The 19,004-nt window shown below is 32.9% G+C and overlaps 1 protein-coding gene across 5 annotated transcripts in view; it reads right to left on the reverse strand.

Moving 5' to 3' along the window:
* The window catches only part of LOC105216642 (1-phosphatidylinositol 4,5-bisphosphate phosphodiesterase classes I and II), a 107,698-nt gene that overhangs the window by 17,345 nt on the left and 71,349 nt on the right, over positions 1–19,004 (reverse strand). For all 5 annotated transcript variants that reach the window (XM_054228147.1, XM_054228148.1, XM_054228144.1 and 2 more), the window contains exon 4: positions 3,572–3,709. In XM_054228147.1, coding sequence (XP_054084122.1) covers positions 3,572–3,709 — 138 coding nt within the window. The remainder of the gene's footprint in view (positions 1–3,571; positions 3,710–19,004) is intronic.

A 19,004-nucleotide genomic window follows, 5' to 3' on the forward strand; every position in this document is an offset into this window, starting at 1 on the left:
AACACTGTTCGGTGATTTGCAAATTCGGTACTACAAAGCAACTAATGATTCTATTAACCACCTAAAACGTTACCTTTTTCGTTGACATTGCGTCCAGAGCACTATATCAACATAGTTTTGGTTTCGTGATTTCAATGTTCCGAGAATTTGATTATCATAGTGACTATTCAAATTCTTTACTGAGGCTTCATATTTAAATCTTTGAGCAATAGGTCCTAAATCTGTTTAATAGTAATGTAAAACTGACGATTATATCTTATTAATTATCCTGATCACTTCTCTAAAATATTGTATGAGGCAGGTCAAGATACTGCTTTGGACCATAGCAACTATCTAAGTAGCAAAAGTTTAGGCTTTTAGAACTTCAAAAGTCAAGTCAAGTCACTAGCTTGACGGTCATATTTCTTATATTCTGCAAAGTTTTAGGGTCTCTATTAAAGTAACATTAAGCTTTTAATTCAACTTTCTAGTTCGGTAAGATATTTTTGACTTCAAATTCAACCTACTCAATATTGTTTTATACCTAGCTGAAGAACTTCCACAATATGCCTTATCTTTCAGTATAATTGAACTGATTATAATATACAACTATTTCAAAATATGTTACGCACATGGCAATGTTAACTAGCAAAATACATCAAAATATCTAAATATAACTTGAAATAACAAAATTAAGTCGCTATTGTGTTTATAATGTAATATAATAGGCCAAATGTGGCGCCGTATGATGGAATGCTGCTCTTGCAATAACACTTTTATCCATAAATAACCATGTAAATCGCAAGCTCGTTAGTTACACACACATGTTCTTGTATGTAAGCGCATGCATGCCCACAAATTATGAATTATGAATTACGATGATTAGTCAAGAAAGCGAGCAGACGTTTGATGGCACAGGCTCAGCGTCGGTATGTGTGCTTATTTATTATATTATATAATGTGTTGTAAGTATTACAGCGATGTTGAAATTTCAATTGGCAACAAATATCTGTTAAAGTTGTATTTCACTGAAATTTTCTATATTTTTTGATGTTACGTATACGCCATGTAGTCCTATGAGGATAGAATATTGAACGACAAGCTAGAAATTGCTAGTGTGTAAGCAAATATATTATTTTCTAACCTGTTTAGATGAATATTACTAGATATATTAGATAAAATATTACTAGAAAGCTGATCGACAAAGTCAGAGAGAGAGAGAGATAGATAGAGAGTTATTGAGTATCAATACAACCCATGCAAAACATTTTCTCACGGCTTTCACGCGCCAAAAGTCGAGACCATCGTAAAAGGAAAAGTTAAATGGTGTTCAACTTTAGAACTACCCACACACAAAAGTAAGCATAGCAACCGTCGTAAAGGCAAAGCCGAAAATAACATACCTTAATACCCAGTAGTGAGTAATTAAAAGTTCTTGAAGTTTTCAAAAGTAAACGAAAAACTTTTATTGTGACAACTGCCCGACCCACGTACTTATACTCACACACATACATTATTAATGAGTGCACCTACATATACATACATACATACATACATATACAAATAGAAGAGTCCTTTCGTTTACTGTTTCACATTGTTTTAGTTTTGGCCTAAACTCTAAATTTCCCCTAAAAATAAAATGTCCACCGCAATGTGCTGTACCTCGATCAAAAAAGTGCTGACAAACCGACAGCAACCAGCAGTACATGTGACAGCCTAAGAGATTTAAGCAAATCAAATAAAAATGCAATGACTTGTTTGGCTCATTGCCAAAGGACACAGCACACATATGGACGACTATTTCGGACAATTGGACAATTTAGCAAGTGTGTATGTGTGTGGATGTGTTTGTGCCAAGTTGTGTATTTAAGCAACAATTTTTGGCAGAAAATACATAGGAACTTTTCGACATTTAACAATCCGCTTTTTGGTCAAATGTCAAATAATGGCCGATAATTGTTCTACACTTAAGCTAATGTGTCTACAGAAAGGTGTGTAGAAGAAAGGGTGTGAAGGCTTTAGCGATTTAAAAACAAACTTGCAATATAGACATTTTAACCTAATGTTTGTATTAGAGTTTAGAAATATTTTTAGGACTTCTGTGAATTGCTATAGGAACTCTACAGAAAATTTGGGAATATCATTCACTGATGTCCGGTTTCACAGTTCGTACTTAAGTTGTGCCCAAATAAAATCTTAGCTAAGCATTGTTGTTGACTGAGTAGTCATTTGCGTTTCACAGTCGATGCTTATTTTCTATAAAATTCTATTATGATATATGGCAGCGCAATGAAAAACATGTGTTTACAAATACCATCTGACAAATTGAAATTATTGTTGATGAAAAATAACTTTGCGACGAATAAATTTAGAATCTGGGAAATGGATGGAAACAATAAAAGGACACCGAATTTCACCGCAAGCGAGTGGGGGGCACCTATTGCAACTCGCAGGAAAGCATATAACCATCATTGATTGCAATAAATTTCAAAAAACTTTTCAGCAAATAATTTTTATTTTATTTTTATGACAAATAACTCAATATTCAAAACAAAAATCAGCTGTTACTTAAGCACTGCTTAAGTCTCCCATTTTCAGTACTTAAGCAGAACTTAAGTATGAACTGTAAAACGCAATATTTCTGTTTTATCTTAAGCACAACCTAAGCACTGACTATGAAACCGGGCATGAGAATATTTAAATTGTCATATTATTATAATATTCTGATACGATGTGACAAAAATCATTTTAAAGATCGTTGTATTTCTTCCAATTCCATCAAGCGAAGCTATACCAAGTCAAAAAAAAAAAAATAATAATAATAACTATCAATCTGAGTGCCGCCCTTAGAAAGGTAATATGATACGTCTTGTTTTGGATTATATGAAAAGAAAAATACTTAACTACCATGATAGGACAGCCTCTGTACCTTATTATACTTTGCTTGGTACTACCACACTCTTCTAAAACTAAGAGTATAATATAAAAAGTGTAGAAATTACTCATTTTCCCCGATTTCGGGCTTAATAAATTGTGACTTGTCTCTTGGGTTTTATTATAAACATCTACTTTAGCTACTTTCCCGACAATCGGCTTCAATTAGTATTGCGTACCTATAAGTTATACTGCAAAAAGAGGGTCCTAAAGGTTCTCAACCGACTACAAAAAGCTTCTGGACATTATGAAAACCTTTAACTTTCACTATGAGAATTTGTATAATTTCAACAGCGAAAAAGCTGATTCAAATTTCTTTGAGAGAATTTGTACGAAACCAGAAAACACCTATATTCATTTTAACTAATATTTTTCAGCGTTTCATCGACTATACAATTTTGCTTACTTCTATATATCTATTATATACAAAGCTTATCAATCAATTTAGAACTATCAGCGATACGATTGTTAGTACACCGAACGCCTTATTCATTTTATTTCTTATTTCTCAGCACTTTTACTTTCAATTCTATAAGATACTCATGTCTGCGGCTCCTTAAAAACTGTTTAAAAGCTATAAATTGAACTGTACAAATTGAGATTTAATTAAGACTAATTTTTTTCAATTAAGTATTAATGACCAGCACAGAAATCTTACCTGTGCAATCTCCCTTTTGGTACAGCAAAAATTCACAAATGTTACATTAACGAAATCACAACCATGACAAATGGTCACAGTTTTCTCCTCCAATGTGTCCTGTGAGCCAAGTGTTACAATTTGACGTAATTTAGAATCCTGAAAAGAAATAAAAGGAACGTTAATGAAGAGATTAATTACAATTAATAAATGAATAAAAATTAATGAATAAATGAATAAACTTATTAATTAATTGTAACCTTAAACTTAACTAATGACACTATTAGTGGAAAAAAAATTAAGCGTAATATTCCAATAATTTTATATTTTTATTTATTTAAAGATTCATCTTAAATTCGACCCTTCAAAACAAATATCATATAATGTGACAAAATAAATAATCTGTAGTTAATGTATATAGTTTCAAGCACAAATAAACTCCTAATTGAGCAATTAACATAATTTCGGAAATTGAACCAATAATTGTTCTTAGTTTTCCATAATGAATCAATTAACATTAAATTGAGATAAAGTATACAACCCTGTGTAGATTATTTATTGAGAGAAGGAAATTGCCAGTCAGAAAACAATTTAAAAATTTACAAAAAATAAAAACGTTTTGCATAATAATTTCTTTTCTTTTATGACCATATTTCTGTACAAGGGCAGAGGAATCTAAGACTCGATCTTTCCCAAAGAAATTAACACAAAAACAAATTAAAACAATTAGACGACAAATACTAATTGTTTAAACTAAATTGAGTAGATTTGAACACCAAAAATTAGGACTCAATTATTGCCTCAAATAATTTACCTTTTGAATAGAACATAAATGAGTTCAATTGTATATATTTCAATCAAGCATATTTTCTATATATACAAGGATATATACAAGCATACATATTTATTTATAAATAAATATCATAATGCCTGCTTTGAACAGTTGAAGAAAAGAAAAGCAAATATCTTTACTAGGTCAAGGTTATGCTGTCAGCGTCAACACAGCTGCTTAACTTATTGCCCTCAAGCAGGAGACAGTCAACAGTGAAATTAGAGATGAAAATTGAAGTGTGTGATTATAAATATTTTATTTTATTTTATTTTATAAAAGCAAACTGCACGCCACATGAATCGGCAGCAACTAATACCAGCTAGCTGCTGCTATCGATCAATAGAAATTCTATGTTTTTTCCCATTTCATTGGAAATCCGTCATTTTATTCAATGCTGATTGCTGTGCACGAGCATCCTTGGCCCTTTCAAAGCCGCACAAACACGCACACACACACAATCACCAGAACATTATACCGCCAGTGTTTGATTGTTGTTGTTATTTGTTGTCGCACAGATTAAAAGAGTTGCGCTTAACCACAATTACGTCGTTCTTCGCCAACCGCAGAGCTGGTTTGTATGGAGTTCGCATTGTTCCTGCATGACATGCAGCAAATCGCACACACACATGTGTTATTTTATGTGTATGTATGTATGTGTATATATATTCTTTCGTTCAGTAGATACATTGAGCTACAGTTCTTTATGATGCTGTATGCCGCATATTGAGTGATATCCTCTCTATTCTGTAGAATTTGCAACAAAAGCGTGGCCTCTCATGGCTTATGCCGTCCAGCATTTCCATACAATCGATTGTTATTGCTTGGAAGTGAAGAATTGACCATATTATATATTTTATTTGTTATATATGGTTTTCCACTTAAATATATATAATGGTATATGAATGGTTAAAATACATTTTATTTCACGACCCTTTTCTATAGAGTGAAAAGAAACTAAATCTGTTAATAAAGAAGTCATGAAACACATAAGGGTGTTGGTTAAAATTACGAAGGATCTTAGAAATAATAACTTTAAAATGAGTTTCTAAGTCTAGACTGATATGGTTTGCTTTTAAGATTCCCTTCTGGTTAGTATACAACCTTGTCTTTGACAGGTGACAACTATTTGCCAAAATTGACAGATTTGAAGATTTTTCAGTACGCTACATACAGTGAACATGTTGATCTTTTTTCTTCAGTTCTCTTTATACCATACATATACGTTAGGAATATTCCCTTATCATAGTGTGAGTGTTTACCAAAAACCGATTTTCATCCGTTCGGTTTCAAGTAGTTATCTCAAACGGTCGATACTTTCTTTTCGAACCCACCATCAACCGGGTTGCAGTCACGAGCTCAAACTAAGGTTGTTATGCTATGTACATGTGGTAACTTCATTATAACCTCCCTCGTAAAAGCTCCTCGGACAACCACTTTTCACAAGCCTCTTTTGAGTTCAACTTTACATCATCAAGGGCGTTCCTCCCATCCGAACTCCCGTAGCTTCTGACGAGTCATCAACGAAGTGTGTGGTCTGGCGTTGTCCTGGTGGAACACTACACCCTTCTTGTTTCCCAATTCTGGACGCTTCTGGTCGATCGCCTGCTTCAAGCGGTCCAGATGTTCGCAGTAGATGGTTGAATTAAGCGTTTGACCATATGGACGATTCACCGGCCTTCGACCACGACCGTTTTCGCTTGATAAAGGCTTAGCTTCAAAAATGGGTCGAGTTCGTTTCGTTTCAGCCTGCTATATGCCTTGATTCGGTCCAGAAGTTTTTTTTTTGTCAAATCATGCGGCTCCGTGTATCATGAAATCAAATATCAAATCAAGCTTTTTTGTGTATCCAGCCTTCTGTAGATGGTTTAAAATGGTTTGGTGACTAACTCCCATCTCCTGGGCGATGTCACGAGTACCACATACCGGTCTAACTCGATGTTTTCCATGTCTTCCGCCGGCTGGCTTATCCTTGGCGTCGTTTTAACCCGCTCTGAATCGTCGAAACCATTCCTCCGCAGTTCGAAGTGATAGAGTACCATCCCCCAAAACACCATTAATCTCACGGAACGTTTCTCTAGCGGATTTGCCTTTAACGAAGGAAAACTAAAATAGCGTGAATTGCGGCATAAGTGAACTCCATGTTTACACGTCTATAACTATTGAACGCAATATCCAAACTAATCATGCATAGTGTCGTTTTGTAGGTTATGTCAAGACCTTTCAGAGATGTATAGTATTGTCAGATACGAGCTTTGTAGCGCCGCCTTTGCATAGCCGTGAAATTCAAAAAACAAAAAGGTGGAAGGGAGATATTTGCCAACCTAATATCAAGAATGACTACCTTCATTCACCTTTCTGCACATAAGATTTAACATTATAGTTTGCAAATGAAGAGATTATTACGAAAACAAGTAACCGTATTAAAAATAAAATGCCGCCAATATTTTTAATAAACTTCTCTTACCTATTTCTTTTTTATAATTTACCAAGGGGCGTCTCATACTTCATTCCATTACATTAAAGAAATCGTTTTAATTTAACAGTTATTATTATTTCGCCTATTCAATTATATTCAGACACTAATTAACTCATTTATAGCCAATCAAATATGAAGTACTGTTTTAGAAAGCAACACTTGATGTATACTCGTCTATAGTATATGTTGTTGTACGAGTATCAGAATATCTGCAGTCACAAGGTTAATGACTAGTCAGCGCTGGTAACATGAGCAAGTGCGTACTTATGAGTGTCTTGCCGCATCAGCAGATATGCTCATTTCCGATTGTTGGTTGTTGTAGCTGACATTGATGATAGTTAAAATTTTGAGTGGCCTTTCTATTCATAATAGAGTCAATGGTAGTTTAGATGCTTGGAAATAGTGTCCGACCGATACCAAAATTTTGGCCGATGCCGATGCCGATTAATCGGCCAGTTGGCAAAGAATCGGCCGATGCCGATGCCGATGCCGATTCTTTCATCAACCACATTATTTAGTAAATTAGTATGGTAATAAAATAAAAACAAAGACAAATAACATCACAAAATAGGTAAACAACTCAATTCATATGTAAATATGAAGTTGTTTAGTGATTTAATTAATATTCAAAAGTAAATAAATTATTATTATAAGATATATGTTGATAGAACAAATAAGTTATTCGCGTTTTCTCAAAGCGAATCTGCAATCAGTAATATAGCTTTTTTCCTTTAAGGGGGTATACCGGCGTGACATTTTCAAAAAATCGATGTGAAAGGTAAGGTCGTATCTTGAATAGTTTTTGAATGGCAGCGTTCTAAAGAGCAATCGCTCACATGTATTAGCCGCTATAGTCGAAACTTTAAACGCGTTTTTCTCGAAACGACTTTTCACAAAATTACTGACATCATAACTCAACGAGATATTGACCGATCAACTTCAAATTCAAACTGAATGTTCTTAAATATATTTACTACACAGTGACCTACGATCTTTTTGATTTGTTGAAAATTGTCAACTTGGCATTTAAAAAACGACTATTTTTTACCTAAAAATCGAATTTTTTTCAGAACTATGCCATTTTGTTAATGTTTGATATCGTAGGTCATTGTATAGGGAATATATTCAACTTTAATAACCTTTTTAAATTTTTGTGTTTCAATTTCTCATTCGGCCGGAATCATGTCAGCAGTTGGGGAACTTTTTCTTTTGGCACCTCCCAAGACAGCCCATAACTCCTTTATTTTTCAAAATTTTTGTAAAATAAAAATCTTAAAATATAGTTGAAAGTACACCTTATTATGTCCAAAAACTTCGGAACATTCGATTGAGTACTTTCTTTAAAAAAATTCACTAAAATCGCCAATTTTTCATGGGTTACACTGGGCACTAAGGACAAATATGAACATTAAGGCCAATATTCGAAAATAGTAGGTCTAGTAAAAAGAATCCGTTATTTTCAAAGAGATGACTTTTGTTATTTACATCTCACATTGTGAAAGGCGGCAAATAGTGATAGTGACTCAATAGAAACTTCGGAAGCTTGTTTGGGAGGTTCTTTTCCATGCACCTTATTATAGTCCAGGCCAGCACCATGTGATTGTTACGTGACCCTGTCTATGACAAACTTTTAAAAATAAATTAACCTAGTTACGAATGCTTCTATAATAGTGACTTTATGACATTATCTTCAAAATCTCAACAAGTTGTTAAGCAAAACTGAGAATAATTGGCATAAATCGAATGTTTCTAAAAAAAAAACTTTTCATTAATGCAAAATTGTTGAATTTCTTTATACTAGACTTAAATTATCACCATGATGAATTGTTAGTTTAGTCAGATGTGATTCACTGTATTTTATATGGTAAACAGAAGAATACAAATTTTATGCTCTAAAGAAATCAAAAAAGAAAAAAAATGTATTTTAGTATAATCCGAAAGAAATAGAAAGAATCGGCCAAATATGGCCGAAGCGGATACCGATGCCGATGCTTAATTTTGTGGCCGATACTGGCCGATGCCGATACCAAGGCCGATTAATCGGTCGGTCTCTACTTGGAAATACTAGCAAGCGTCATAAGTATATGGAAAACCCCGTTTAAAATTTTCATTTAAGTGGCAGCACTCTGAAAAAATATCTTCAATGTTACATATAGTTTAATATTCAGATTTTATTAATTTTAGGCACATAATTAAATATATATTTAAATAAGTGGCAACCCCTTTAAAAATATTTTCCACAAATATTTTTTTTCTTTTCATACATTGTTATAATACATTTAATTAATAAATTTAAATGATTTTTATAATATTACATTTTTTAACAGATGGCAACTCTCCTCATAATAAATTCCTTAATAATTTTGCAATTTTTATCAAATTTTTTCTTATACATTTCTTTGCTTTATCTTACAAATATTTTATTAATAAAAATTCCAAAAAGATGGCAACCTTTTTTATAAAACTGCGAATTTTACATATGGCAACTCAAAAAAATTATGCAAATCAGTTCCGTTTTATAATATTTAGGCATACTCTATATAGCGCGCGAGTTAGACTTTCGTTTGTGACACCAATTTGTGGCATTTGCCCCATTTTACTACCGCACCTAAATAAATTCCCTTCTAAAATATTTCGGTATAAGATTTGCATCTAATCTCTCTCCTCCGTTCACCGCATTTCGCTTTCACCTCAACTGCAACGTAGCAGTTTTGCGTTTTCGCTACTCATTCCAAAAATCATTTTGTTAACTACTTCCGTTTCCTGATTTGTTAGGCGAAATTTTATTTTTTTGATGATCCGGCACTTTTCAGCCATCCGACACGAAAAGCGCACACACACACACATACACACACGATACACAGTGGAAACGTGTATTTGCATACGTGAGTAGGTGTGCGCAATTTCGGTAAGTAATTGCTGCGTTTATTACTCGCTACAAATTAGAAAATTGAGTGCGGGTACTAGTGTGTTTTATACGAATGAAAGTGGCACATGCACACATACTATACATGTATACATATATGTATGGGTTTGTGTGTGTGCACAATTGGTATGTGGGACATGCACGAAACGCTCGCTGTGCAGTTTGACTTGTAGCATTCCGCCACTCAATGATTCGATTTGTTTCCTCCTAATTGGTTTGGCATGCTTCGTGGCCTAAATTGATTTATGACTACCAAGCATGCGAATGCAAAAATGATTTGTAATAGTATAGTGATTTTTTTTAGTTCGAACTTAAAGTTGATATTAATATCACGCTTTAAATTTTATTTCTATTTTAGATATTAGTTAAAAATAAAAATTTTAAGGTGAAGAGTACTTTTTAGTGAGGTGTACATGCCCTTGATGCATAAGAAATTTATAATATTTAGAAAAATATTTGTATTTATTTTTTCTTGAAAATATCGGAAATACTTCACATAATTCATTATTCGATTTGAGATTCGCTAAGATAGAGAGAGCAAATAATTTTAAATAATAATAATTATCTAAGAAGTTTATCCTTAACTAATTTGATTTCTTTAAAAAATTCAAAAAAAGATCCCAAATTTAGCAATTACCTTTTCGCACAGCCAAATAAATTTAGTATATTAAGATTATAATTGATAATCCAGTTTTTGCGTTTCGCACAGCCGCTTACGCGATTAGCGAGCAGCTGTTATCATTTTTTATCATTTAAACTTTACCTTTGTTGAATTTGACGCTTACAGGAGAAATTACAAATTTACAAATCAAATCTGGATCAAACTCTTTAAGATACAACAGATTTAATAGAATTTAAAATTGATCAACCAAATCAAGCAATCATTAGCATTTGCACTTGTTGTTGTAGGAACAGCAAGCATTCGACTAATAAATTTGAGGGATTCTGCTATGTTGACACTGTTGTAATCTATTGTTAGATCGTACTTGATTACCTGATCATGATGATTTGCAGTGATTTGCCATTTATGATTTCGCACCTAGTAACCATTTTGATAATTTCAAAATATTTTAACTTCAGATGAACACTTGGAATATAATACTTGAATTATAAAGTTAACTAGCCTTTCGATGGTTTCAATAAATCGACGATTTTGGCGTTACCCATTTTATATGTTAAACGTTGGTCTAAAGAATTTAGTGATCCGTATATTACTAAAATTCTTTTTACAACATTGGTAAGGCCTATATTGGAGTATGGTTCTGTGGTATGGAATCCTAGCTATCAATCCCATTCTGATAAGCTTGAGTCCGTTCAAAAACAATTTTTACTTTTTGCTTTAGGCCACTTACATTGGGATTCAAGATTGAATCTTCCCCCGTATACTAGTCGTTTAAAACTTATAAGTCTTCCCACACTCACTAGTCGCAGAGAAATGCTAGGTATAATTTTTCTAGTAAAACTTCTGAATGGTTTAGTTTGTAGTTCATTCCTTTTGTCTGATATTAAGTTTAATGTCCCATTGCGTTCATCCAGGCAGTTTAGACCATTATTTCTAAAATCTTCTAGAACAAATTTTGAGTTAAATGAACCATTCTGCCGAATATGTCATGATTTTAATTCGCATTCCAGCACATTTGATCCATCTGACTCCATATTTAGCATCAAAAAAACTATTTTGTCTTCTCTTAATAAATAATATTCAGAAATTTTTAACTTTTTGTTTTTATATATTTTTAAATCTCAGCTGTTGAAATGTTTCTTTCTGTAGCTGAGCAGTTTGAGAACCGGACGCTTAAAAATCTCTTGCCTTTCTAGACTCGGCAAATTCCGCTCGTATGCGGACTGCGCCCCACGCGTCGGTTGGGCGGGAGGAGGGTAATCGTTTGGGTTAATAATATATGTACATTGACCGATATTTTAACGATACATTTTCCAAATTAAGAAGTGATATATATATAAAAATGTTACCCATTCATAGCATAAAATCAATACTATGAACAATAAGGGGACGTATATATATACACAATAACTTGATAAAATTTCGTAGAAATCATATAAACGATATGGTAAGACTTATAGCCTTTTCGCACAGCAGTTAATTGATCAATTAACCGGCCTACACTCGATTAAAGCGCTGATTTAGATCGATTTACCATGCAATAGAAAAATGTTATTTTACTACCTTAATTTTTAATCGAATACAAATAGAGTGGAAACTGGAATACAACTCTACTGGTTGTTGTCCACGCTGGAAATTTGGTTGTGGTTATGAAATAGCATTCAGCTGATGAAACAACTTCTTATGAACAGAAAAAAACCAAATGTATAACAGCTGATCGTTAATCGAGTAGGCGGGTGTGCGAAAGGCGAAAGCTGATTTCTCAATTATAATCTTAATTTATTAATTTATTTTGTCTGTATGAAAAGTCTATTACGGAACAAACAAGCCTTTAGGTTATGATTACGATTATATAGAAAGTTAAGCATAATTTACCAGATATAGATATATATTATCTAGAATTAACGTGAATTTGAGCTATTTAAAAATAATAAACTTATCTGAACGGATTTTCTAAACGGATGTTGAATGGATTAAATGAATAATTGATTGAGAGTTTTTATGCTTAAGTCAGTTACTTTGTTTGTTCAGAGAATTATCCTATTATAGGTTTATTGTTATTGTTCTTTATTTTATATTAATATCTGGAAAGGCGTTTGAACTAGAGCTCTTGGTATTCGACAATTCGACTTACAGAATTAACCGGATAGGGCATTATTCGAATAATAATATTCGGTTTACAGTATCCGGATAGTCGTAAGTTGTTGACTATTCGATGAACCGCTCATTTCCGACTAATCGGTTAACTATTCGCATAGTACAAGTTCATCAAAATTTCTATTTTTATTGAAAAAAGTGAAACTCACGAAAAATGCGTACAATCGACATTTTCGCAAATAAAAACTTGTATTTCGAACAATTTTCTTAAATAAATGAATATTCGAATATATAACTTTTTTTTTACTTAGCATGCGCAAACTTAAATTATGAGCAAACCACAACATTATTTACGCAAAACACATACATATATGTAATATATATTTTTATAAGCTCCGGCCTTTTTTAATAAAAATTTGAAAAACCATGAAAAATGTTAATCCAAAGAAGGAAATTCAATGGAATTCTAGGCTTCTGCTTCACCGCTCCAAGCTTGAAATCACTTGCAACAATTTTCATTTCGTCATAAATTAGCCATAACGTTGTTTTTGTAAAAAGAAAATTTCCAGAAATTTCAATTAATGTTAGCTTTCCTCCTAAAAGGTTGCCACTATTAATATTTCAGAATGCGAAACATGGCACGCATATGAGAAACTCCTATGCATTTTCAATACATATGAGTGTATGCGTGTTGTGTCCTTGAGCGCACAGTAATGGTTATGCAATTTTATTGAACATGACCTCAAAATTGCTTACTTTTGCGAAATTGCACTAGCAGTAGAACAGTGGCTTGATTTATGGTTTGCTGGCATGTTATGGTGTGTCAGTTGGAGTTATGAGTATGTGCTTAGCTGCAATTTGGAAAGTAATATTGTTTGAATATAATAAAAACTGCACTGCAATTGTTATGAAGAGAGCTTGCAGTCATTTGCCTTTATGTTAGGCAAGTGAAGTCTAAATTTGGTATATAAAACCTGATATTATATATTATTCACACGAAGGTTTTATTTTTGAATTATTTCAATAGAATGAAACAGGAAACATTAAAAAAACACGCTAGGCATCAGAAGTTTATAAATATTTCTAAAAAAAAATAAATTTTTAAAATTTTTGGAGTAGAATTGCCACCTTTCGAAGAAAATAAATACAATAAATTTTTAAAATTGTAATTCTGTGTTCAAATCAAACATATTTTGAAAATGAAAAAATAAATTTATGAATATTTTGGAATAGAGTTGCCACCTATCGAAAAAAATATATACAATAAATTTTTTAAAGTTGAAATTCTGTGTTCAAATCAAACATATTTAAACAAACAAAAATTAAATGTATGAATATTTTGGGATAGAGTTGCCACCTATCATAAAAGATAAAAGCTATAAAATTTCAACATATAAGTAACGCTTGAGAAATGTTCCAGCAAGTGTACGATAACATAGTAACACTTAGCCAAATATTTCAATACGTGTTCTACAACCAGATCTTATAAAGAGCCATTATTTGGAATAGAGTTACCATCAATATAAAAATATGAAAATGTGGAATAACAAGTGTTTACCGAAAGTTTGGTGTTTAAGTAAACATTCCATGAAATATCCGAAAAGTTTTTAGATTTTAACAGAGTGGAATAGAGTTGTCAGCTATCAAAAAACATTTTCCCCTTGCCATGAATAATTGCATTATCTTAAATCTGATAAAAAAGCAAGTATTTATTTTCAAATTTCATATACTAAAGATACACAACGGCGTCACTAAATTAATTCTACTTGTTTAATTAAAGACGCAGTGGTTCCATTTGCCTCACTTTCAGCACTCCTTTGAAGCACAATAAGACTATAATGCCAAAAAGAAAAGAAAAGCAAAAGTTGTGTCTCCGTTTACACGCCACAAAGACAACATGTACTCGTGTAAAGATAATAACTGTCAGTTCTGAATCAGTTCTGAGTTCACGAAAGCACAAGAAATGAGGAAACAAAACTGTTTTCCGTTTATTATTATGTCATACATTTAGTTGCAAGTTGAAACAACAGCACTCAGAAAACTTTCACGGTTCATTAATTTTCTTGGATGCTGTGCAATTTCTGTACTCATATTGTACAGTTTTTACGCATCACTTTCGACACGGCGCACTGCTTTGAATCTGCATGTTTCCGTTTCCGGTCAGTTGGTGATATTTGCTTCGCTTGAATATTATATTATTTTGAGATACTTTTCCTATTTTGTAACGATACTTTGGTGGTATGTAAGTATGAATACATGTGTATTCTCATAACATTTTCACTTAAGGAATATTTGTATTAAAGTATTAAAGTATCTAGAGGCAATTAACTTAGATATATTGAAGATATGGAAGCATTATTTAAGGAAAATTGTAGTTGTTTATAAGCCCTTAACTAAGTTTTTACACTCAAAACATATTTTGGGGATATATATCTTTTTAGATTTTGTAGATATTATTTAAAAATTTCTAAACTAAAAAACTAATCAGGCCTTTCAAAATAGGTGTAAAACTTAACACATCGGATTTATCAGATCATTCTTGTTGATGTTGTTGTTGTAACAGCAAATAATCCACAAAACAACAGTTTAAACGATTCTGTCAAGTTGAGAATTCTTAACCGGTTAAAAATCTGCGACCTTTCCATTTACTTAGACGCGATTTTCGTGAGTATAGAAATTATTTATATCTACCTCTCTGTGGTCGGTGCACATTAAGCCATTAAGCAATGGAAGTGAATACTCATCAACAAAACAACATATTAATTCTGAATTGATAATATTGATATTTCCCAGTATATATAGTACTTATAAAACCTCTGAAAGTTCTTCAAATCGAAATCAGGAAAGGGTCAGAGTATGCAGGACAAATTAAAGGGAATAAAAATTAAATTTTTTGGTTGGAAATTGGGTTCAAACAAGTAAGGAAGAGCTAAGTTCGGGTATAACCGAACATTTTATACTCTCGCTATTTATTTATTTAATTTTATTAACATAACACAAAATTTTACCCATATATTCGAATTTTGATATATTTTGAAAACCCTAATATTAGGTATATGAGAGCTAGGGGATGTTATGACCCGATTTCACTCATTTTTGGCACGGAGACATACTATTAGATAGAAAACGTTCCTTTTGAATTTCTTTAAAATATCTGGGAGACTTACCTATCAGAGAACGGCTTCCGTTGAGCGCAAAAATGTTCATGCACCAACAATACCCGAACTATCAGCCCATTCGGCTCAAGCGCTCAAACTGGCATTCGTGAATTTTTTCGCTACTGAGCTAAATTCAGCTCAATTGCGGTAAATTCGTTTGCTTGCTGAGTTTATTCACGCTCGTGTTGAAACAGCTCTACTCAGGCGTTCGCTCATTCGGCTCAACAATGGTCGTGTTGAAAGAAAACAAAAACACGAAAGAGCAAACTCAACGCCTATGAGCAAACTCAATGGGTATGAGCAAAGTCAATGGGTATGAGCAAACTCAACAATAGAACACAATGTGTACCAAATTCTTAGTGCAATGCATGTGACGCATAAGCTGATCGCGAACAAAGCATACAAAAACAATATACATACCAGAGAACTGCAAAACTCACTTCTTCCTTGAATCAGCTCATACGCAAAAGTTTCTATTCACTTCCAATCACTGAGCGAACGTGAGCTAAACATTTCGTGTAGTGAGCAAACGTCAGCAAAGCATTTCGGACCGAAGGCTCACATTGTACGCGAATGAGGGGTGCGGCAACATGAGCTGATTTTTACTCAACGCTGTGTTTCGCTCAGTGATTGGAATTGAATAGAAACTTTTGCGTATGAGCTGATTCAAGGAAAAAGTGAGTTTTGCAGTTCTCTGTTACCTATATCTTCGGTAAAATATTTATTAGAAGCAGTGAGGTCCTCATGTTCGATATATGAGGCCTTAAAAACCTATGGTCCGATTTCGGCGATTTTTAGAAGGGCGATGCCACACTATAAATGCAGTATTTTTGCAAAGTTCTGTTCCGATATGTTCGCTAGTGCTTACGTTATATATTGTAAAGTAAATGAATCAAATCGACTTCAAAGTTCTTCATAACATAGCATTGGGAAATAGTATAAACCGAATTTCATTGAAATTGGTCGAGTAGTTTGGGAGATATGGCTTTTGATCCATAAGTGGGTCGAAGCCATGCCCATTTAAGGTTTCTGGTGTTTTTCTTTACTGAATTAAAGCATTTTTAGTAATTTTCAACATAACCTTTGTATGGGAGGTGGACATGGTTATAATTCGATTTTTTCAATTTTTGTACTGTAAAACGACTCTAAAAGTTTGGATGATACAGCTGTAGTATTTTTCGAGATATGTACAAAAGACTTATTAGGGAGCGCGAGCACGCCATTTTCCACAAAAATTTCACAAAATATGTCCCTTTCTAGTAGTGCCTGTGCGTACCAAGTTTCACCAGAAAGAGTATTCTTCATTCTGATAGTTAGCTAGAAAAACTTTACAGTTTTAAAGCTTATAAAGTTTATCAAAAATTTCAGAGTCTTAAATTCTTTAGTTGAAGTTAACTCCTTTCTCTAGATTCTAACCGATCGAAAAAAACTGATTTGTGTTTGTGTTATTTTATTTTATTAGAATTAATATATTTCTTTAAAACCTACACTTAAACCCATTCTTCCTATTATTTTCAGTGTCTCTGACACATAGATCTCGTTATTTTGATGTGGGTGTGCCATGGCGTATGATGAACATTTTGTAATGCTTTGTAAGCAACCTACACCAAACATATCATGCCAATGATTTTCTTTTTGCAAAAAAAAAAAAAATATTCCGGGAATAGTACTTGTTTTCACAACAACAACAAACAACAAAAAACAGCATGCAATTTCACATCACAAAAGCGTATAAAAATATTTTCTTTCAGCGTAAATATGCTTTTACGCATCAACTTTCTACGGAGAATTTATCTCATTTACTTAACTACAAAACTAGCTAAATTGCAAATAATGTTGCAGCACTTGCATTATACATACATTCAAACAACAACAACAACAACAATATGCAAGTTCATACAAGCAAGCAAGCAAGCGAAGGAATGCGCTTTTTGCTTTTGCTGCTCGAGGCAGCGCTGCAGTTGAAATGCTTTGTAGGTGGCATCTTAAGAGCGCCAAGTATGCGTATTTTATACAATATATGTATGTATATACAAACAGACAAGTGGCTTCTATGCATATTTAGTGTTTGTGTATGTAGAGTCTTAAGTACGCCACTGACATGCAGCTGGCAGCAAGGGTGCAACAGATGATGATGCCCCAGATAAGGTTAATTATTCAGCGCTGGCAACTAACAAAGAAAGTCATTTTGAGTGAGTGGCAACATGACACATACATATATATATGTATGGATGTATTTGTATTTAGTATGTTTGTATACCTCAGTAGTAGTGTAGCTCATCTTAAGTAAATTGCGTCCAAGAAGAAGGGGTTAATTTGCTACAATGGTTGAATTTACGCTTAGAAAAACAATATTGACCTAGGTTGCGAAAGATAATGAAAATATTGGAAATTTCAATAATAAGATATTTGAAAATATGATTTAAAAAAAATTTCGATTTCAAAAATTTGAATTTTTTTTTCAAGAATTCTTTCAAAATTTGTTCAAAATGTTTTTCTAAAAAAATTTAAAATCTATTTTTGGGTGAAAATTTGTGGAGTTATTGTTTATTTCCCGATTACAACAACAACTGAATGCTGAAACGCTGTTTTTATACTCATATTTATATATACTTATGTATGTAATTAAAAAAAAAAAAAATTAAAAAAAAAATTCTCCACTATCATTTCTTCCGCAAACAGCACAAATCCTTTAGTTAAAACACAAAATACGAGCAACATTTCACAGATAAACATACAAAACATACCTAGCGATATAATTGTGCATTTGTGCCAACAACCGAGGCGAGTAACGAGCCACCACGCAACACTAGCTACCACAACAATGCGTACAAAAGCAACATTGAAAATCACATACGCTCCTTTGTGCTACTTATTTATATGCATTATCTGCATTCACAAGTAGAAGAGGCTCATGCAGTCACATATGCACATGCGTTTGTGTGTGTGTGTGCTGGAAAAGTGCATACTCTGCATGGCTGGTACGCAAAAAATGCCAGTGGCACGAGTGACAACAGTGCCGCAACTGCGAAATGGCTTAAATGTGAATGCTCATACATATTACATAATAGATATTCATATATGCAACATATGCATGAAGAAATTAGGGATGTTCTAAATGCGATGAAATTTATTTTTATTATTTTATTGCATTTTTATTATTATTTTCATCAAAACGATTTTGGAAGTTTAAATTTGTTCAGTTATTTTTTTATCAAAATTCGCCACCACGAACTAAAGAGAGATTTTAGAAACAATCGGCTTGATGTTAAAAATCATCCTCTTAGCACCATTGTGACGATCCCAATACCTATATGACGTATGACTTTAAATGAAGGCTTAA

Source organism: Zeugodacus cucurbitae, chromosome 3, assembly GCF_028554725.1.
Source record: "Zeugodacus cucurbitae isolate PBARC_wt_2022May chromosome 3, idZeuCucr1.2, whole genome shotgun sequence".
Taxonomy (NCBI): domain Eukaryota; kingdom Metazoa; phylum Arthropoda; class Insecta; order Diptera; family Tephritidae; genus Zeugodacus; species Zeugodacus cucurbitae.